The sequence below is a fragment of the Eublepharis macularius genome, chromosome 4 (assembly GCF_028583425.1).
Source record: "Eublepharis macularius isolate TG4126 chromosome 4, MPM_Emac_v1.0, whole genome shotgun sequence".
Lineage (NCBI taxonomy): Eukaryota > Metazoa > Chordata > Lepidosauria > Squamata > Eublepharidae > Eublepharis > Eublepharis macularius.
Genome location: NC_072793.1, coordinates 12967937 through 12989908, shown reverse-complemented (window position 1 = coordinate 12989908; position 21972 = coordinate 12967937). Strand labels below are relative to the sequence as shown.

General features: G+C 48.7%; 1 protein-coding gene across 1 annotated transcript in view; it reads right to left on the bottom strand.

Moving 5' to 3' along the window:
* CEP95 (centrosomal protein 95) overlaps positions 1–21972 on the bottom strand; it is an 84662-nt gene that overhangs the window by 9391 nt on the left and 53299 nt on the right. Inside the window, exons 15-19 of the mRNA XM_054977550.1 lie at positions 20647–20739; positions 19136–19286; positions 8702–8862; positions 7843–7917; positions 7170–7322 (exon numbers count right to left, since the gene is read on the bottom strand). Coding sequence (XP_054833525.1) covers positions 7170–7322; positions 7843–7917; positions 8702–8862; positions 19136–19286; positions 20647–20739 — 633 coding nt within the window. The remainder of the gene's footprint in view (positions 1–7169; positions 7323–7842; positions 7918–8701; positions 8863–19135; positions 19287–20646; positions 20740–21972) is intronic.

The window sequence follows — 21972 nt, the reverse complement described above, 5'->3', positions numbered from 1 at the left end:
CCCAATGCGCATGTGCGGCCGTTTCCCGCCCGAGCGACATTGGGCGACGTCGCCCCCTTCCCCTCAGTTTCTCCTTTGCCGCCGAATGCCTTCACATTATCTGGAAGAACACAGCGGGGTAGGAGGGAGGGTTGTGTGTCTGCACAGAAGACGTCAATGAACAGTAGTTACGGTAAGCGTAACTCTGTTTTCACTGTCCGTCTTCTGTGCAGCCCCACATGGGAGACTCACAAGCCACTTACCCAGGAAGCAGGCATGTGTTCTCATTGAAAAAGAGACTGAAGCACTGCTAGACCAACAGCAGCCTCTTTCCTTTCCCACACATCTAGTGCATAATGCTTAGCAAACGTGTCAGAAGACGACCACGTTGCAGCCCTGCAGGTGTCTTGCAAGATGTCTTGCAGCCCTGCAAGATGTCTCGCCCCTAAGGAAGGCCGCAGAGGCAGCTTGTGCTCTGGTGGAATGAGCTTTTACTTCCAAAGGGCAAGGTAACTTAGCATGCGAGTAGCAGGCCCTAACAGTCTGAGTAACCCAGCGAGAAAATGATTGAGCTGTTGCAGCTTTTCCCTTCCTGGGCCCATAATAGCACACAAACAGTTATTTGGCACACCTAAACTGTGAAGTACGTTGAAGGTAAAATAAAATAGCCCTTCTCACATCCAAGGAATGTAAGGCCCTTTCAGAGTTATCGGAAGGGTCAGGAAAAAAGATAGGCAGGACAATGTTCTGTGAGGTATGAAATTGAGTGGAGACTTTAGGTCTAAAACGAAGGTCAGGTCTCAGAACCACTTTATTTTGATGGACCTCCAAAAAGGGCGGATCCCACCTTAGGGCCGCCAACTCGCTAACTCTGCGGGCAGATGTAATGGCGATCAAGAAAGCCACTTTCCAGAACAACCATTTTAATTCACAAGTAGCCAGAGGTTCGAAGGGCGATTTCATAAGCCCCGCCAATACTACTTGCAGCGACCATTGGGGAACAATTTCCTTGACTTGTGGATACATGTTATACAACCCTTTTAAAAAAGATTTCGACAAACTGTGGGAGAACACTGTCTTCCCATCTATCTTAGGGTGGAAGGCTGAAATGGCTGCCAAATAAACTTTAATAGAGGAATTAAAAAGTCCTCCGTCCTTTAGAGACAGGAGGAACTCAAACACAGACGATAACTGGCAATCCCAAACATTCACTCTGTTGTCAGTAGCCCAGGATTCAAAACGCTTCCATTTAGCAGAGTATGACCTGCAAGTAGTGTCTCTACGTGCATTCAGCAAAATTTCAGCTACCCTGTCAGACATCCCTTCCGCCCCTGAATGTGCCAAGCAGTGAGGTTGAGTTTGGGTAGGTCGTGATATCAAACCCCTTTGTCGGACAGAAGGTCCGGGCTCAGAGTGAACCGATAATATGACCCCTGTGAAAGCTGCATGACATGTTGGAACCAAGCTTGTCTGGGCCAGAAGGGCGCTACTAGAATTAAGTGAGGCACATACCTCTGAATCTTGCTGACGACTCGAGACAATAGTGGGAATGGAGGGAAGGCATAAAACAGGTGCCCTGTCCAGCGTATCTGGAACGCGTCCCCTAGGGAATGGTAACCTAGACCTCCCCTGGAACAGAATTGTGGGGCTTTCTTGTTGTTCTCTGACGCAAAGAGGTCTACGTCTGGGAACCCCCAGTCCAAAAAGATGGCATTCAGGTAGTTGTCTGCTACGGTCCATTCGTAGCTGTCGAATCGCATCCGACTCAGTTTGTCTGCGATGACATTGGTGGTACCAGGAATATGGACCGCATGAATGGATACGCCCTTGTCCATGGCCCGCTCCCAAATCTGAATGGCCTCTTTGCAAAGGGCCTTGGAAGTAGTGCCCCCTTGTTTGTTCAGGTAGAACATCGTGGTGCAATTGTCCGTGAGCACCTGAATGGACTTCTGCTGCAGCGTGTCTGCGAACGCGATAAGGGCATAACGGACTGCTCTCAATTCTAGCAGGTTAATGTGATCTTCCCTTTCCTGCTCTGACCAGACCCCATGTGCCCTAAGGGCACCACACTGGGCTCCCCAACGCAACACCCCCAAGGAGGTTAGTCTCATCAAGCCACCATCGTAAGGCCCGGATAATCCCTCTGGGGATGGAATACCGCTTATTCTGGGACTCGTGTTCAAAATCATGAACCGATAGAAACCACAGCTGGAGAGGTTGCATGTGCAACCGGGCCATAGGGGTGACTGCTGTAGAAGAGGCCATTAGGCCCAGCAGCCTCTGGATAGCCGTTACGGATTGGAACCTATATCTAGAAAAAAGATTCACCATTCTACCAATCTTTAGTGCATGCTCCCTGGGCAGAAAACCTCTGTTTACATCACCATCCAGTTCCATACCGATAAACAGTATTCTCCTGGACAGGGTAAGGTTAGACTTTTTTAGGTTAACCAAAAGCCCTAACCGGGAGCAGGTGAGCATCACCTTATTAATTTGGACCAGGAGTGCATCAGCAGAAGGTGCTGCCAAAAGCCAATAATCAAGATAGGGATAGATGGTACAACCTTGTTCCCTCAGGTATGCAAGCACAACAGCCATAAATTTAGAAAAAACTCGGGGGGCTGTTGAGAGTCCTAAGGGAAGCACCTGGTAATGGTAGGCCGTATTGTTACAAAGGAACCTAAGGTATTTCCTATGATCAGGATGGATGGCAATATGGAAATACGCGTCCGTGAGATCCAGGACGGCGAACCACATGTCCTCGGGCATTAACTGGAGGACTGTATTCAAGGTAAGCATCCTGAACCGCTTAACGAGAACGAATTTATTCAATTCTCTCAGGTCTAGAATGGGTCGTACCCCTCCATCCTTCTTGTCTACAAGGAACATTCTAAAGTAAAAACCCAAGAGGGGGTCCCGAGGGAGTACCTCCTGTACAGCCCCCTTCTCCAGTAGTGCTACAACCTCAGCCTGTAATTTATCAGAAGAGGATTGTACTAAGTGGTCAGGAAGAGACAACACTGGGTAAACATCAAACTGAATTTTATAGCCAACTGTAACGATGTTAAGAACCCAACTATCAGAGGTAATCTCTGCCCATGCTGAGGCAAACTGAACCAATCTGTTTCCAAACACGACAGACTGTTCGAATTCTAGTCAGAACTGCTTAGGTTGCGTTGCTGACTCTTTGGCATCGTGGGCCTGTTGACTGCGACGCGGGCGGTAGGTAGGCCTCCGGCGCTGAAAGGAGCTTGCAGGCGGCTGGAATTGCCTGTAGGACCCATTATGTGGATACGGTTGGTATCTCTGTTGTCGCCCACGATAGCCCTGCGAAGAGCGATATTGGAAACGACCCTCGGTGAACGGCCTGGTTGGGAGAATACCGTAGGAGCGGGCCGTGAGCCGATCTTTACGTTTTTGCAACAGGTATTCATCTGTCTTGGACAAGAACAGAGATGGACCTTCAAAAGGCAGCTTCTCCACTTTGTTTCGTGTCTCAACAGGCAGTGCCGTTGTACGGAGCCACGCGTGTCTGCGAAGCACGATGGAGGATGCCAATGCCCTCGCCGAGGTATCAACAGTGTTGCGGCCCGCATTTATCTGTGGTCAAGACAGTCGCAGGGCCTCATCAAGAACCATCTTTGCCAACACTCTCTGGTCTGCAGGGAGTTTTTCCATAAAGGCCGCCATGCGGTTCCAGAGGAAAATTTGATATGCTCCCATGATGGCGGAGTAGTTGGAGATTTTCAGTGTCAGGGCCGCAGAGGAGTATAATTTCTTGCCCAAGGAATCCAATTTTCTGCTCTCCTTATCGATGGGCACAGCATAAGACCCTTGGCGTTGACGGGTCTGCATTTCCTCAGTAATGAGGGAAGAAGGAGGTGGATGAGCAAAGAGATACGTACAGACGTCATCCCTTGTCTTGTACAGAGCCTCTAGCTTGCGAGATGTCGGGTACACAGAAGCCGATTTCTCACAGATGTTGGTAATGATTTCCACCAAGCCTTCGGTGAATGGGAAAGCAATGGTTGGAGGATTCCCACACTGGACATACTGCAGAATCTTATCTTTTGGTTTAGGATCCACAGCAGAGATCTCGATGTCCAGAGAACGGGCCATTCAGACCATATGCTCAGTATAGAGCCGGTAGTCCTCCGATGGTGATACACGACCGGTCCCAATGATGATGTCATCAGGTGACGGGTCAGATGGAGGGCTGGGGCTCGGGCCTTGGTAAGGTTCGGGCTGTTGGTAAGGCGAGACACGCCTGGGACAGCCATAATGGGAGAACTCACTCCGAGTGTCACCCCAATACTCTCTGCCAAACGATGGAGAGCTTGCATACAGCCCTCTCTGTCATATCCACTCCGAGGAACATGATAAGGTAGGTCCTCTCTACCCACGTAGTCACCAGCATGCCACTTCTGGGCCACCCGAGGTGGAGCGTCGGGCAGATCACCATCATCATCAGTGGAGTGGTACAACGGAGGTGACAGGTGCGGTGATGGAGTCGAGGGCTTCTCCCAGAGCACCTCATCAGTTTGGACCGAAGCTGACTGCCTGTGCTTCGATTTCTTTTTCGCCTTCTTCTCGCCCTTGGCGGCTGAGGTCTGATCGGCGCTTCGGTTCCGGTCCATCGGAGCCGGCGATGTCACGGTGGGCAACGGATCCGATGCCTTCAGTTCCGATCGGGCACTCGTCTTCGGAACGAGGCTAGCGCACGCCGATTCTGTAAGCTTCGGAGCCAACGATGTCGACTCTGATGTCGGATCCGACGTCTTGGGAACCGATCCAGCCGGGATGTTCGGATCCGATGAAGTCCTCGGCACCTTCGGAGCCGGTGTGGCAGGCGGTTCCGACCTCGTCGGAGACCTGGAACGATGTCGCTTCCGAGTCGGATCCGACTTCGGGGCCAAATGTCTGCGACTCGACGTGGAACTCGCAGCGTCCTTCGGATCTGAGGTCAGAGTTGGGGCTTGTCAGGGCCGATCTGGTGAGCGAGAACGCGAGGTGGAAGCGGTGCTCTGGACAGATCCCATCACAGAGGGGGTTTCGGCCGTCCCACTAGCCGGTGGTGCCCCCCCCCGGGGTATCAGGGGCTCCCGACGCCCGCATAGCCCTTCTCCACAGTAGGGCATTCAATCTGTTTGCCCTCTCAGCCCTGGCCTTCGGGGTGAACCGTTGGCAATGCTCACATTTTTCGACAATGTGTCCTTCACCCAAGCACTCGAGGCAAACGGAATGACCGTCCGTCCTCGTCATCTTCGTAGAACAAGTCGAACAGCGCTTAAACAACTACTTCTCCGACATTCTCGATCTCTCTCATAAAAAAAGGTTTCCTCACACAGCAGACAGCTAGATCTTTACCAGTCGGCGGCAAAGAAGAAACTGAGGGGAAGGGGGCGACGTCGCCCGATGTCGCTCGGGCGGGAAACGGCCGCGCATGCGCATTGGATCGGACATGCGCCCCCTAGTGGACGTTAGCTAGAAAAGAAAAATCCGGTCGGCAGGCCTGCGCAGGCACAGTCCCATGTGGGGCTGCACAGAAGACGGACAGTGAACCACAACAACATTTTGAAAAAAGAAAGACAAGTATTACCTCGGCTCTTAACCTGACTGTCAACAAAATGCTATCCTCTAAGAGGTTTAATCTGTAGGTTATAGTTAGCAACCCTAATGTTAACCTGACATTTTTAGCTCTGACTGTAGCCTGAGGCTGGAGAACCAAGTGTCTGAAAATCAGGATTCTGGCATATGGTTGATGCCAGGCGGTGCCCCCGCCCCCAGGTAAGGGGGAGGGGGTTAAATCATATGCCCTCCTAGGCAGATGCTGTTGCTCATACTTTATACTTCATATATTTGCTCTGGGAAGAACCGCTGCACGGAACGTCGAATTTAAACTATGTGCTGCCTCTTTAATTATATGTATATATATATATATATGAAATTTGTATATTTGCATAGTTGTAATTTTAATGATTAGATATAGAGTTTTTAAAGTTTTTAGTGATATTTAATATGTTGAATTGTTGTTATCCGCCCTGAGCCCGCCGATGCGGGGAGGGCGGAATATAAATGTAATAAATTAAATTAAAATTAAATTAAATAGATACTCAGAGAAAGGAGACAAATAGCGCCATTTACTGATGTGCCCTTGGAGAGAGCAGTTCAAAAAAGTAGCTGTATGAACCAGGAAAGCAAGTGTAAATCTGCTCATGTGTAAGTTAAATTCCTGCCCAGTACTGCCAACAGAGTTGAGGAGAAAAAGTCTAGATGGGAAAGGGAGACAGAAATAGTATGGAAGATCATCCTTTTGTCTGAGGCATTGCCATACAGTTGGAAACTCAAGGTGACAGCTGCTAGAATACAAAGTACTGCGCGTTAGTTCTGCAGCTCCTCTGGCCATATTGTGGCAGCTCCTGTGTACCCTCCCTCATGCCACTTGTCAGAACGCTGAAAAAGGATGATTCATAGGTACTGTCTGATACGATGAGGGTGCTGCTGGTGCCCTCCTAAGGCTGGCTCCCATGCCACATTGATAATTCAAGAATAGCCCTATCACACAGGAAAGCTGCTAGCCTGAAATATAGCCACATGATGGCAGCCTAGGCACATGATTGAATATAGATGGTGCAGAGTTTAAAAAAATGCTTTACACACATTAGCTTGCTAAGTGGACCATCTCCAGATTGTGAACTGAAGTCATCTTCTGAGGTGATGGCAAAGCTAAGATTTGAAGGGAGGGCCTCCCGGATTATTCTCTTAGCAACTTCCCTAAGCCAGCTCTGTTATGGTAGCCACAGCTACAGCCATACACCCAGGGCTTTTTTTCTGGGAAAAGAGGAGGTGGAACTCAGTGGGTTGCCCTCGGAGAAAATGGTCACATGGCTGGTGGCCCCGCCCCCTGATCTCCAGACAGAGGGGAGTTTAGATTGCCCTCCGCGCCGGGCAATCTCAACTCCCTTCTGTCTGGAGATCAGGGGGCGGGGCCACCAGCCATGTGACCATTTTCAAGAGGTTCCGGAACTCCGTTCCCCCGCGTTCCCCCTGAAAAAAAGCCCTGGCCATACCATGCTGGAAGCTTCTAAATACAGCTCAAGTTTGAACACCGTAAGACTACTGAGATAAAAGGCTGGCCCTTCTGCAAAAAAGCAATTCCAGTTGCTGTGAAGGAAGGACCCTTTACTTACCAGTTCTTCCCGGGTCCTGGCCCTCATCATCTTAGCCCGCAGTTGAACTCTGTAATCTTGGTAGTACTTTTTGGCTCTGACAATTTGCTGGCGTCGAGCTCTCATGTTGTTCTGGGCACATTTCTGTCGCTGAATACATTCCTTGAAATCTTGCTGAAAGAAAAGGCAAGTGAGTTCTAGAGCAAGAAGGGAATCTAAGTCACTCTTGTAGAACTGCTTGAACAACAAATAGTTGGAACACGAGAATTTTATTCACAGTCCTATAATGAAGCTATAGCTGGCCAATGCATTCACAAAGGTAAGCAATTTTTCAGAAGTTCAGTTCTACTTTTTTTTTTATCCAGATAAGCAATTTACCAAGCCCCAGCTTTGGTGCAGTGTGGTTGCATGCTCTCCTAATCGGACAAGTGGTCTGGCTAGACATGGCCTGCAGCATTTGGAACCCATCAAACTAAACACAGCCTACCAGCCCTGTACTGAATAACTACCCTGTGCTTACAGTTCCAGTCCAGAAAAAAAAATCAAAAGATTAGCATGATCCTGGTGGTCTGGGTTGACTTGGTGAGCTGCATCTGGCTGGATGAGTTACACAGTTGAACCAGCCTGCCCTAACCAGCTCTCCCACCTCATAGTTCTCATGCTGTGTGGCCAGAGCTGGGTCACCTAAACATACCAGTCTCTTGTTATGGGCCTGCTCTTTCTTAATGAGTTCAACAAGGAGTTCATGCTTCTTCTGTGCTTCTACTACCTGAAAGAAGAAAAAAAAAACATTAAGGCTTCCCCATGTGTTAAGCTTTAGTAAATTATAACCTAATGTAGCACTTTTCAAGAAAGTGGATCTACTGACTCTTTCTACTGGCAGAATTGGATCTACTGCCTCTTTCAGAAATCCTTTCCATGTATTGAGTAAGAAATAGATCACACTGAAAGGGACAGTTCCTGGGGAGAGAGACATTCTAGCTTCAGGGAAAAAAGAAAGAGCCTACTTTCCTTTTTTTTACAAGGACAGGAGGAATATGGTTAGTCCGCCAACCTCAGTATGTGAGCAGGATTTATTAAGTGATCCTTGGTAAAAAGAAGCTGCTCAGAGTCTTAAGCAGGGCCTGGGAAAGTTATTGTGACCAAGTATCCACTACAAGACAAAACCAATCAGAAGCAATTAGGAGCTCTGTCACAAACACATAGCGTTGTTCTAACCATGGCTCTCCCTAGACTGGACAGGAGGGCCAGCTCCAAGTTTTGGGGGGCCCTAGGCAGAGAGAGCTCATGCCCCCTTATGCCCACTACTAGGCTCCCTTTTCTTGCCCTCCCACTCACGCGTCCCCATCTGCCTGAGTTCTTCCTTGGCCCACTTGGAAACTCTACCACCACTTGCAGTTACAGCTGCCCACACTGCTTCCATGCCATTTGCCTGATGGAGGTGGGTGGGTGGGTACAGCTAGAAGTGCCACTGCCATGACCACTGGGAATGTTGATGCTTTGTGTGCCACCCACATGCCCTCCTCCAGCAGTGCTAGGGACAGGTCACTCACTTCATTTTGGAGCTTCAGCTGGGTTCTGTTGCTGGGAGACTTCAGCTGTTGGATCTGTGCAAGCTGCTGCTGCCACATCTTGTTCATGGTTGGACGGGAAATGTGCAGGTGGGGGAACTCCTCCATTAGGAGAGGGAGGAGGTCATTCTCCTTTACCTTCACTGTGAGAGAATGGCAGATGTAAACAACAAGGGCGGGAAAACAAGGTTAGCAGCTCTTCTTAGAGGCATCTCAGCTCCTGAGCCTAGTAAGTATGCTGCAGGCTAGTACTTGCTTTTTTCAAAACAGTAGGGGTGTGTAGGGGTGTGTAACCCGAAAAGATCTGGAAATCCCTGAAATCCGAAGCAGCATGCCGCTTCGGATTTGGGTTTCCAGGTCACTTAGGTATGCTCCGTAAAGATTCGGCGCATACTGAAGTGACGGGAAGGGGGAGGCTGCCTTCACCCTTAAACACCCATCTCCACCCTTTAACCCCATCCCCCCATTCTCCACCCCACTTACCTTGTGCAGCCAGGGCCTTCCCTGTTGCTGCCGCTGCGGCTGGCCAGCAGACAGAGCCTTCCCTCCTGCTGCTTCTGTGGCCGGCATGGCTGACCAGCAGAGAGGACCTTCTCTCCTGCCAGCATTGCACTGGCGTGGCCGGCAGAGAGGGCCTTCCCTCCTGCTGCCGTGGCTGGCCATCAGAGAGGGCCAGCCTTTTCTTCTGCTGGTGCCAGGTAATGGGGGGGGGAGGAAAGGGGGGGGAATTGTTAGGTTTAAAGGTCTCTGCCGCTTGTGAAAGGGCCCTTTAAACCTACCCCCCCCGGGTCCCCTTGCTTAGGGGTTTCGGAAATCCCGAAGCTTTCCGGATTGGGTCTGATTCAGGTATTTTACCCAAATTGGATTCCTGAAGCACATACCCCTACTCCTGAGCTCTCAGCCTTTGCTCCTCTATGGTGGTGACGGAAAGTGCTATCAAGCCATAGCCAACTTACAGCACACCCTGCTGGGGTTTTCAAAGCAAAAGACTAACAGAGATGGTTTGCCATTGCCTGCCTCTGCAAAGCAAGCCTGATCGTCCTTGGTGGCCACTCTCCCAACCAATTACTAACCAAGGCCAATCCTGCTCAGTGTGGCCTGGCCTATCCTGGTCTGGGTTTTGCTCCCTATACTATGTAAAAACTATCACAATACAAATATGAAAACTGGTTAAAATACAAAACAAACAACTAGCATAAAACCAATACTAAATTGTAACAGTGCAACTCAAGTAATTAGAGGAAGTCAATAAAACTCAGAGATGGCGGGGGTGGGGGAGAATACCAACAGAAGCCTGCAAAAACAGAGTTGCGCTTACCGTAACTACTGTTCATTGACGTCTTCTGTGCAGACACACATGGGGACTGCGCCTGCGCAGGCCTGCCGACTGGATTTTTCTTTTCTAGCCAACATCCACTAGGGGGCGCACGTAAGCACCAATGCGCATGCGTGGCTTTTCCCGCCCGAGCGACATTGGGCGACGTTGCCCCCTTCCCCTCAGTTTCTCCTTTGCTGCCGAATGCCTTCACATTATCTGGAAGAACACAGCGGGGTAGGAGGGAGGGTTGTGTGTCTGCACAGAAGACGTCAATGAACAGTAGTTACGGTAAGCGTAACTCTGTTTTCACTGTCCGTCTTCTGTGCAGCCCCACATGGGAGACTCACAAGCCACTTACCCAGGAAGCAGGCATGTGTTCTCATTGAAAAAGAGACTGAAGCACTGCTAGACCAACAGCAGCCTCTTTCCTTTCCCACACATCTAGTGCATAATGCTTAGCAAACGTGTCAGAAGATGACCACGTTGCAGCCCTGCAGATGTCTTGCAAGGGCACGCCCCTAAGGAAGGCCGCAGAGGCAGCTTGTGCTCTGGTGGAATGAGCTTTTACTTCCAAAGGGCAAGGTAACTTAGCATGCGAGTAGCAAGCCCTAACAGTCTGAGTAACCCAGCGAGAAATTGATTGAGCAGTAACAGCCTGTCCCTTCCTGGGCCCATAATAGCACACAAACAGTTGTTTGGCACATCTAAACTGCGATGTACGTTGAAGGTAAAATAAAATAGCCCTTCTCACATCCAAGGAATATAATGCCCTTTCAGAGTTATCAGAAGGGTCAGGAAAAAAGATAGGCAGGACAATGTTCTGTGAGGTATGAAATTGAGTGGAGACCTTGGGCCTAAAACGAAGGTCAGGTCTCAGAACCACTTTATTTTTATGGACCTCCAAAAAGGGCGGATCCCACCTTAGGGCCGCCAACTCGCTAACTCTGTGGACAGATTGAATGGCGATCAAGAAAGCCACTTTCCAGAACAACCATTTTAATTCACAAGTAGCCAGCGGTTCGAAGGGCGATTTCATAAGCCCCACCAATACCACTTGCAGTGACCATTGGGGAAAAATCTCCCTGACTTGTGGAAACATGTTATACAACCCTTTTAAAAAAGATTTCGACAAACTGTGGGGAAAAAACGTTTTCCCATCAATCTTAGGGTGGAAGGCTGAAATAGCCGCCAAATAAACTTTAATAGAGGAATTAGAGAGTCCCCCATCCTTTAGAGACAGAAGGAACTTGAACACAGATGACAGATGGCAATCCCACACATTCACCCCTTTGGCATTAGCCCAGGCTTCAAAATGCTGCCATTTAGCAGAGTATGACCTCCGAGTAGTGTCCCTGCGTGCATTCAGCAAAATCTCAGCTACTCTGTCAGACATCCCTTCCGACCCAGAATGTGCCAAGCAGTGAGGCTCAGTTTGGGTAGGTCGTGATACCAAACCCCTTTGTTGGACAGAAGGTCCGGGTTCAGTGGGAACCGATAATATGACCCCTGTGAAAGCTGCATGACATGTTGGAACCAAGCTTGTCTGGGCCAAAAGGGTGTCACTAGAATCATGTGAGGCCCGTCCCTCTGAATTTTGCTGGTGACTCGAGACAACAGCGGGAATGGAGGGAAGGCATAAAACAGGTGCTCTGTCCAGCGTATCTGGAACGCGTCCCCAAGGGAGTGGTGACCTAGAACTCCCCTGGAGCAAAATCGTGGGGCCTTCTTGTTGTCCTCCGATGCAAAGAGGTCTATGTCTGGGAACCCCCAGTCCAAAAAGATGGCGTTCAGGTAGCCGTCTGCTATGGTCCATTCGAAGCTGTCGGATCGCATACGACTCAGTTTGTCCGCGATGATATTGGTGGTGCCAGGAATATGGACCGCATGAATGAACACGCCTCTGTCCATGGCCCATTCCCAAATCTGAACGGTCTCGTCGCAGAGGGCCTTGGAAGTAGTGCCCCCTTGCTTGTTCAGATAGAACATCGTGGTGCAATTGTCCGTGAGTACCTGAACGGATTTCTGCTGCAGCGTGTCTGCGAACGCGATAAGGGCATAACGGACTGCTCTCAAATCTAGCAGGTTAATGTGATCTTCCCTTTCCTGCTCCGACCAAACCCCATGTGCCCTAAGGGCACCACACTGGGCTCCCCATCCTATCGTGGAGGCATCAGTTGAGATTGTGATCTCGGTTTGGATGGACCCAAACGCAATACCCCCAAGGAGGTTAGTCTTGTCAAGCCACCATCGTAAGGTACGGAAAAATCCTCTAGGGATGGAGTACCGCTTGTTCTGGGATTCGTGTTCAAAATCATGAACAGATAGGAACTACAGCTGGAGAGGTCGCATATGCAACTGGGCCATAGGGGTAACTGCCGTAGAAGAGGCCATAAGGCCTAGCAGTCTCTGGATAGCGGTAACCAATTGGAACCTACATCTCGAAAAAAGATTCACCATCCTGCCAATCTTTACTGCTCGTTCCCTGGGCAGAAAACCTTTATTTACATTGCCATCCAGTTCTATACCGATAAACAGTATTCTCCTGGACGGGGTAAGGTTAGATTTTTTGAGGTTAACCAAAAGCCCTAACCTGGAGCAGGTGAGCATCACCTTATTAATTTGGGCCAGGAGTGCATCAGCAGAGGGTGCTTCCAAAAGCCAATCGTCAAGATAGGGATAGATGGTACAACCCTGTTCCCTCAAGTATGCCACTACAACAGCCATACATTTAGAAAAAACCCAGGGGGCTGTTGACAATCCAAAAGGGAGTACCTGATAACGGTAGGCCTTACTGTTACAAAGGAACCTGAGGTATTTCCTGTGACTAGGGTGGATGGCAATGTGGAAGTATGCGTCCCTGAGATCCAGGACGGTGAACCACATGTCCTCAGGCATTAACTGGAGCACTGTATTTAAGGTAAGCATTCTGAACGGCTTAACGAGAATGAATTTATTCAATTCTCTTAGGTCTAAGATGGGTCGTACACCTCCATCCTTCTTGTCTACAAGGAACATCTTAGAGTAAAAACCCAAGAGGGGTTCCTGAGGGAGTACTTCCTGTACGGCTCCCTTCTCCAGCAGTGCTACAACCTCAGCCTGTAATTCATCAGAAGAGGATTGTGCTGAGTGATCAGGAAGAGACAACACTGGGTAAACATCAAACTGAATTTTATAACCAACTGTAACAATGTTAAGCACCCAACTATCAGTGGTAATCTCTGCCCATGCTGAGGCAAACTGAGCCAACCTGTTACCGAACACGACAGATTGTTCAAATTCTAGTCAGAACTGTTAAGGTTGAGTTGCTGACTCCTTGGCATCGTGGGCTTGTTGACCGCGACGTGGGCGGTAGCTAGGCCTCCAGCGCTGGAAAGAACTCGCAGGCGGCTGGAACTGCCTGTAGGACCCATAGCATGGATATGGTTGATATCTCTGCTGTCGACCACGATAGCCCTGCGAGGAACGATACTGGAATCGATTCTCGGTGAATGGCCTGGTTGGAAGAATACCGTAGGAACGGGCTGTCAGCCGATCTTTACGTTTCTGCGACAGGTATTCATCCGTTTTTGATGAAAACAGCGACTGACCCTCAAAGGGCAGATTTTCCACTTTATTTCGTGTCTTGACAGGCAGTGCAGTGAGTGTCTGCAGAGCACGAAGCCGTGAGTGTCTGCAGAGCACGATGGATGATGCCAATGCTCTCGCAGAGGTGTCAACTGTGTCGCGGCCAGCATTTATCTGTTGTCGCGATAGTTGTAGGGCCTCATCCAGCACCACCTTTGCCAACACCCTCTGGTCTGTCGGAAGCTTTTCCATGAAGACCACCATGCGATTCCATAGGAAAATCTGATAGGCACCCATGATGGCTGAGTAGTTAGAGATCTTGAGTGTTAGGGCAGCAGAGGAATATAATTTCTTGCCCAACAAATCGAGCTTCCTGCTCTCTTTGTTGATGGGTACAGCATAGGACCCCTGGCGTTGACGGGTCTGCATCTCCTCAGTGATGAGGGAAGAAGGCGGTGGATGTGCAAAGAGATACGTACAGACGTCATCCCTTGTCTTATACAGAGCTTCTAATTTACGAGATGTTGGGTAAACGGAAGCCGGTTTGTCACAGATTGCGGTAATGATTTCCACCAAACCTTCAGTAAACAGGAATGCAATGGTTGGAGGATTCCCAGACTGGACATACTGCAGGATCTTATCCTTTGGTTTCGGGTCTACAGCCGAAATCTCAATGTCCAAAGAACGGGCCATTCGGATCATCTGCTCAGTATAGAGCCGGTAATCTTCCGAAGGCGAAATACGACCAGTCCCAATAATGATATCATCAGGTGATGGGTCAGACGGAGGGCTAGGGCTTGGACCTTGGTAAGGCTCAGGCTGCCGGTAGGGCGAAGCATGCCCGGGAGAACCATAGTGGGAGAACTCACTCCGAGCGTCACCCCAATATTCTCTGCCAAAGGATGGAGAATAGGATCCGTGAGACCTCGCATAAAAGGAGCCCTCCCTGTCATATCCACTTCTAGGCCATCGATAAGGTAGATCCTCTCTACCAGCGTAGTCACCAGAAGACCGCTTATGGGCCACATGAGGTGGAGCGTCGGGCAGGTCACCATCATCGGAATGGTACGACGGAGACGGCAGGTGTGGTGAAGGAGTCGTGGGCTTCTCCCAGAGCACCTCATCAGTTTGGACGGAAGTCGATTGTCTGTGCTTCGACTTCTTTTTGGCCTTCTTCTCGCCCTTGGAGGCTAAGCCCTGATCGGTGCTTCGACTCTGGTCCATCGGATCCAGTGGTGTCAAAGTAGGCAACAGATCCGAAGCCTTCGATTCCGACCTGGTACTAGGCTTCAGAACGAGGCTGAGGCGAGTCGGCTCTGTATGCTTTGGAACCGATGATGTTGGTTCCACCGGCGCCGGAGCCAACCTGGCCGGGATGTTCAGATCCGATGAAGTTCTCTGCACCTTCGGAGCCGGTGTGGAGGGCAGTTCCGACCTCGTCGGGGACTTGGAGCAGTGTCGCTGCTTCCGAGTTGGATCTGACTTCGGGGTCTGATGCTTACGATCCGAAGCGAAGCCCGAGGCGTCCTTCGGATCCAAGGTCGGAGTCGGGGCTGGTCGGATCCGATCTGGCGAGCGGGAGTGAGAGGTGGAAGTGGAGCTAGGAACGGATTGTCCGACCACCGAAGGGGTTTTGGCCGTCCCACTAACTGGCGGTGGCCCCCCAGGGGTATCAGGGGCTCCCGACGCCTGCATAGCCCTCCTCCAAAGCAAGGCATTCAACCTGTTCGCCCTCTCAGCCCTGGCCTTAGGGGTGAACCATTGACAATGCTCACATCTCTCAACGATGTGTCCTTCACCCAAGCACTCGAGGCAAACGGAATGACCATCCGTTCTCGTCATTTTCGTTGAACAGGTCGAACAGCGCTTAAACAGCGACTTCTCAGACATACTTGACAGAAAGAATGAACGATCTCTCTCTCAAAATGGCGTTTCTTCTCACAGCGGACAGCTAGATCTTCAGCAGTCGGCGGCAAAGAAGAAACTGAGGGGAAGGGGGTGACGTCGCCCAATGTTGCTCGGGCGGGAAAAGCTGCGCATGTGCATTGGTGCGTACGTGCGCCCCCTAGTGGACGTTGGCTAGAAAAGAAAAATCCGGTCGGCAGGCCTGCGCAGGCGCAGTCCCCATGTGGGGCTGCACAGAAGACGGACAGTGAACAACAAGTTTTTCACCGGGTGAGGAATTGTGGAGCAGTAGTTCTACAGGCAAGGTAGCCTTGCCTTGTTGCTCAGGGAAGCGGATCGTGACTGACCAACAGGCTTCTCAGATACTCTAGTCTTAACTCATTTAAACAATAATTAGTGCTTTCAATTTATCAAGAAACAAACAGAAAGCCGAAGTAAATCTTTCAATTATGTACAAGTTATTTTCCCTGTAATGCTGACAAGTTATTTTCCCTGTAATGCTGTACCAAACACACCAGTGTTTGGTACAAGTAGAGCTTCCCAAAAGCCTTCGGAGGCGGTCTGCCCACAGGGCACTGCAACATAGCCTGGATATGATCACGCTTCTCACAGATGTACCAGCTGAAGTGGCCAAGGGCATTACATGCAGTGGAGGCCATCTATTCTTCCATCTGAAGGCATCTATCCAAGTCCCCGAGCTGTGAATCTGTTCACTCCCAAATGTACTTTTTGTCTTTCAATTTCCTCTTGTTAAAAAAAATTCCCTTCAGGTCTAACTACCAGTTTCACACAAACATATGCAACAGTACTGACTGTTTTGCTTCAGGAAGGGGCAATATGAAGAGCAGTCACGGGAGATTTAAGGAATTCGGTAGGTACAAGCACATACATGCTCATATGCACAGCGTCACCATTCCAAACCCCTCCCTTCCAAACATTTTCCTTGAAGAACTGCTGTTGAATTCTGTTACATGTGTAGCAAGCCCCTGTGAGTTTATCACTCTAACTCAATTTTTTCTAGAACTCTAGGAGTTCATGAAGAGTAAGGCCAAAGCTATTTCTATTCTAGGTCAAAAAAGAAATGCTAAAATTCCAGTTTGTCAATCCAACTTTTGTACCCAGAAAACCTGAACTTTGCTTAGAGTGTGTAAATTATGATATCTTACTTTGCTCTCTTGTGTTTTCTGCTGAGTTTCCTAGCTCTACAGACTTTCGCTCTCTATCATGAAGCTCCTACAGGCCAGCTTGGAAGCAGGTCCACACCCTCATGGCCAAGGGCATCCCATACGAGCGGGCAGTGCAGGAGGGCTTGCCTAGGGTGGAGGGGGTTATGTAGACGGTGATTCCTCAGGTTGTTGTGGGCAGCCTTGGCTGTGCTGCCCCCATAGCAGGCACATGAGTGGCAAGCAATGGCAAAGCCAATGAGTGGGCCACGATTTCCACCCCCCACTGAATACCATGCCACCCTGTGAGGGGCGGCTGTGCCATAGGATGAGGAGGGGCCAGACTCAGTGGCAGGGAGGCCTTTCTCAGCCTGGCTGCGCCGTGCCACAGGCCACCTCTGCAGGTGGTGGGATGGGAGGGGAGACTGGAGGGGGTCCATGAGCCACAGCCATTAGGATGCATAGATCTTCCTTCCTATTCCATCCAGCTTCTTTCCCTCTTTATCAGTAGGTGTAAAATGAGAGTCCTGCCAGTGCATTGTCTGCACCTTTTCGGTAATTAATGAAGATGGGGGGGAAGCCCTTCAGCTTTCTTTGATGCTGGGGGAATTGATGCTAGTTTCTCACAAAGAATAGATATTGGTTCCATGGACCCCTCAATCATAGGTAACGCAATGTTGGCTGGATTCGCTGAATACAGATGTTACAGTATTTTGTCCTGAGGTCTGGGCTCAGTAGACGATACATCAGTGTCTAGTGACTTAACCATTCTGAGCATCTGCTCAGCGTAGGGGTTAAAATCTTCAGTGGGCGAAACCAGCTCCCTGACCCTCACTGTTTTGCCTGATGATGGATCATAAGGAATGCTAAGACCCCATTCCATTGCGAACGGCTCCAAATCCAATTTGAATAACTGGAAGGTCACTGATGCCTTGGGAAAAGAATCCTGCCTTTTATGTGCCCTAGGTTGGGCAAAATAATCCAATGCTCTCTCCAGTCAATACGTCAAGGTGGGGGCATTTCTTGCTGATACCATGATGGGCATATGTGCATATAGCAGCTGTGCTGCATGGTCTGCCCTTGCAACGGATGCTTCTGATCCAACTGGAGCCGGGGAAGTTCACCTTCTTCCATGGAGGAATACACTGAAGACAACTTAGAACAGACCAAGGGGATATGTAGGGTGTCGATGATCCCCACCTCAGCAACCTCCAAGTCTATAGTTGGCCTCCTATGAGAGTCATCTCTTTGTTTAGAAGAGTGCCTCAGCTTGGACCTCGGCATCTTCCTGGGTGCCTCCGAGACATCCAGGGTTGGTCCCTTTTTCCCTGTGGATCTCGGCCTGTCAGGGTTCAAATCCGAGAGCAAGCATCTGATAGACTACGTGGTGAAGATGGGGTTCTAGCTGCTGGATCTGAGAACCCCCAATCTAGAGCGCTGTTTGATCCGAAGTGGTATCAGATTCGATGGGCTCAGAACACCCGAGGTCAAGGCTGTCAATAGAATCGGATCCAACCAGTCAGCCAGTACTGCGAGGGCGGAAGATTTGGCAGAAGGGCTATTTGTAGCCAACAGAGCCCATTTCCATAGTATGAGCTTCAGCCTAGCAGTTCTTTTGACCCGAGCTTTCAGGGTGGAGCCTTGGCAACACTTACAAGCATTCACACACATTGTGCGCCCCCTCCCCTGACAGATGAGGCACAAGGAAGGGCTATCCATCTTCATCATCTTACTATTGCACTGCACACATTTCTTAAGTTAAGCTTTTCCAGCCATACTTAAGAATAAATGCCTCTAACTCTCCTTCTCACTATCTGTCTCCATTCAGGATGATAGCAGCTCGGGGAGAAATAAAGCCTCAGCACAGCAAAAACAGAGGAGCGTGCTGCAGAACCACCTCTCCGACCAGGGGCAAGAGGAGCTGAGGGTCTGGGGCGCTGCCTCCTCAGAGCACAGGCTGCTCTGGGGAGGACAGGTACCCCCGCTAGGATTTAAAGCAGAAACCCACCAAATGACAGGTGACCGAAAATAAAAGTACCGATACAAATGCTTTTGGATCACTTTGGAAAGCATCACGCCGTGTGAAAATTACTGACAAGTTTTGCTTGAGGAACTCAATTTAAAGCCATAGCCCCTCACTATGACTGAACTGGATTGAATTTGGGAAAAAATAGAGGAGCAAAAAGGAATGCAGCCATGGGAGCCACAGAGGAAAGGCATCTGGCCTGCCTGATGGTCTCTCTCTGTCAGGGTGCAAGACGGACCATGAACAGACCTGTGTATCCATGGTTCAGACTTAGTAAGTGAATTCACTTCCTTTACAGCGGTCTAGACATATAGAAGCCATAGGATAGGAAAAAATGCTTTTGCAGGTATATGTTGGCACGAAGCCGGAATTCGTGGTCTCCAGCTCATGCCTCCAAAAGGTGCCCAGCTCTCTACCATGCAGAAGCCACTGATTCTTACTTGGAGCTGCTTTCTTTGGCTTTGCAAATCCTCCTCTTGAAATCCACTGGCTGCGTTTGAGATTCCTAGGTACTGTTTTTCTGGAGTAAACCTCTGCAGGTCGTGACACACGAGGAGGTTCTTTAAATAAGCTTTCCTTGTATCTTCGATCCTAGATGATGATACACATGAAGAATAATTATTCCTACGCAAGAGTTTGAAATAATAATAGCCTTTGGACATTTGCACAGAGATTCATATTCTAGGCTGGATCCTTCAGTGGAGCAAACAGAGGGTCTACAAGAATTAGTGAGCTGAGGCTGTCTGCGTACCAGTTCTTGCATTATCCAATGTCTTGCAATCTGTTGCATTTAGATGCAAAAAAAAAACACACACTGCCATAGACAGAGTAAGAAAAGTCTCTGATTAATAGCAGGATATAGGTAGGTGTCCAAATCAAGCCACGCAATGCAGGATGCTCTATTTTAACCTCCTCCCTCCTGGTCTTTTCTGAAGTTGGTAACATTCATTTTCTATTCAGATCATTCACAAAAAGTCCACAAAATAGAGAGACTGATAAAATTATCTAGGGAGCTAGCACATAATAACCGAAGGATCAGAATGACATAGACAATAATGCATTATTGGAAAAGCAAGCACCTGTTTTAACTTGGTTGAGTACAGTCAATGGCAACGGGTATGCCCGGCTGAATATCCCGTTTCGCTGTACACACGCTTCTTCAAAAGCCTCCGTACAATTGCCAATAAATATGTTAATTACAAAACAGGAGTCGTCCACCATAAATTTCCTCTGTTTAATATCGGGCTCAAAGCCTCTATTCTCTCTCGATCCCCTGTGAGAGAATAGAGGCTTTGAGCCCGATATTAAACAGAGGAAATTTATGGTGGACGACTCCTGTTTTGTAATTAACATATTTATTGGCAACTGTGCGGAGGCTTTTGAAGAAGCGTGTGTACAGTGAAACGGGATATTCAGCCGGGCATACCCGTTGCCATTCTCCCGTCGGGAGTGGACCCCCCCCCCCGGGTGGTCACTCTCTGAACGGATGTTGCCAACTACTTTTGATTGTGATATTGCCTAAGGAAAAACAGTAAACGATATTGAGTACAAGAATTGTTTGTTCTACAACGGTCTTTTTTTGCTTTGGTCTCAGTTGTTCTTGTCAGTGACCGTTCCCCTCCTTTTGGTTTTTGAGTAGTCAATGCCTGTTGAAAATTTCAGCAGTATTAACAGTTTGCTTTAGTCTTTACACTTAATTTTATTTCAGAAAATGCTTAACCTCACTTTCTCAAGGTATCTAGTTTTGTGTATCCTGAGTCCACTGATGCAAAAGTTATAGTCTCAAAAAGAATGTTGCCATGACTTTACTTAATAATTTTAGTTCTGCTGCACATTAAAAGCAAAAACTCTTTCTGAAAGACATTGAATCCTTCTATAGAATCCCGGCTAATTTGAACACAAGAAATACGTATGCCTATTGGCAAATTTGTTATCTTATGCTTTCCCTTACCATTTCCTTGGTCTTCGCTTTTATCTTTGCAAGTTCGAGTCTCTCACTAGCCTCATAAGCTCTAAGTTCATCTTCATAAGCTTTCATCAACAACTAGAAGGCAAAATAAAGCCTGGTAACATCCATAAGAAAAGAGCACCTAAAAGTATTTTAAAGCCATTCACAAAGAAAATAAATATGTGTACTCATAAGAAATACGTGAGGACAGAAAGTCAGGATTACATTTGCTCTGAAGGAACTCTTAAGACAGACAGCACTGACAGTTTATATACTGCCTCTAATCTCCCAAAGTCTTCTAGGTAGATAATAGTTTAAAAATGCCAGACTGGTACAGTCGGTGTCTTGAGGACAATTTAATAACTGCCACCACCAACATATTGTTGCTCACTGGATGCTCCAAGACACACTCACTACATGTTGTTATAGATCCAGGAGTTAGCCGTGTTAGTCTGTAGTAGTAAAATAGTAAAGAGTCCAGTAGCAGTCTTAAAGGTGCTACTGAACTCTTTACTATTTTACATGTTGTTAAAGTCTGAGACAGCCTTATCTGTACCAGCTGTGTTAACTAGGGGAATGAAACAAACAAAAAAATATCATTAAACAAATAAATCCAAACAGCAGTGAAAACATACTTTCTGAACTGTTCATGCCCCAGCAACCCCCGCCCCCAAACCCCTTGTGCTCCTAGGCAGGCGTCAGATCAAGCCCACCCAAATATGTCCATAGCCCTGTGTGATGGACAGGACTGGTTCCAGCTCCGCCTCTTCTGAGAGACAGCCAATGGAGCAGGCAGGCTGCTTGGCCAATGAGAGTTAATGTCCATTGGCGGGAAGAAAGGTTTTGGGGAGCTGCTGAGAGAGAAGGGTTTTGACTCTGCTAAGGAGAGGCAGCAGAGATATTGCTGGCCAATTCCAAACCTGTTCTGTTACACTGAAACATTCTCTATTTAACTCCAATTTGTTTATTAGTTTAAAATCCATTCACTCCCATCTTGTAAATAAAGTTTATTTTCATTGTTAATCTTGGCTGGCTTGAAATTGTTGGCTGAAGAAAAATAATACACACAAATCTCATACCTTCTGGTCACAACCAATGGGCCAAGTTTAGATGGTGGCAGCATATATATAAGGAAACTAACTCTGAGATCCCTTTTCCCCCAATAGCCCTGGACTGTAGCTGGGTGAAGGGAGGTACATTCAGGGAACTGTGTCTGTCTGTCTGGTGGAACCTCTGGAAGAGGAGAGAGGAGATTCTGTGAGGATTGGGGTCAGGGCCCTCTGCCTGCTATAGTGGAAGGTAGACAGGTGGCGTGTGGTGACCCAGCCT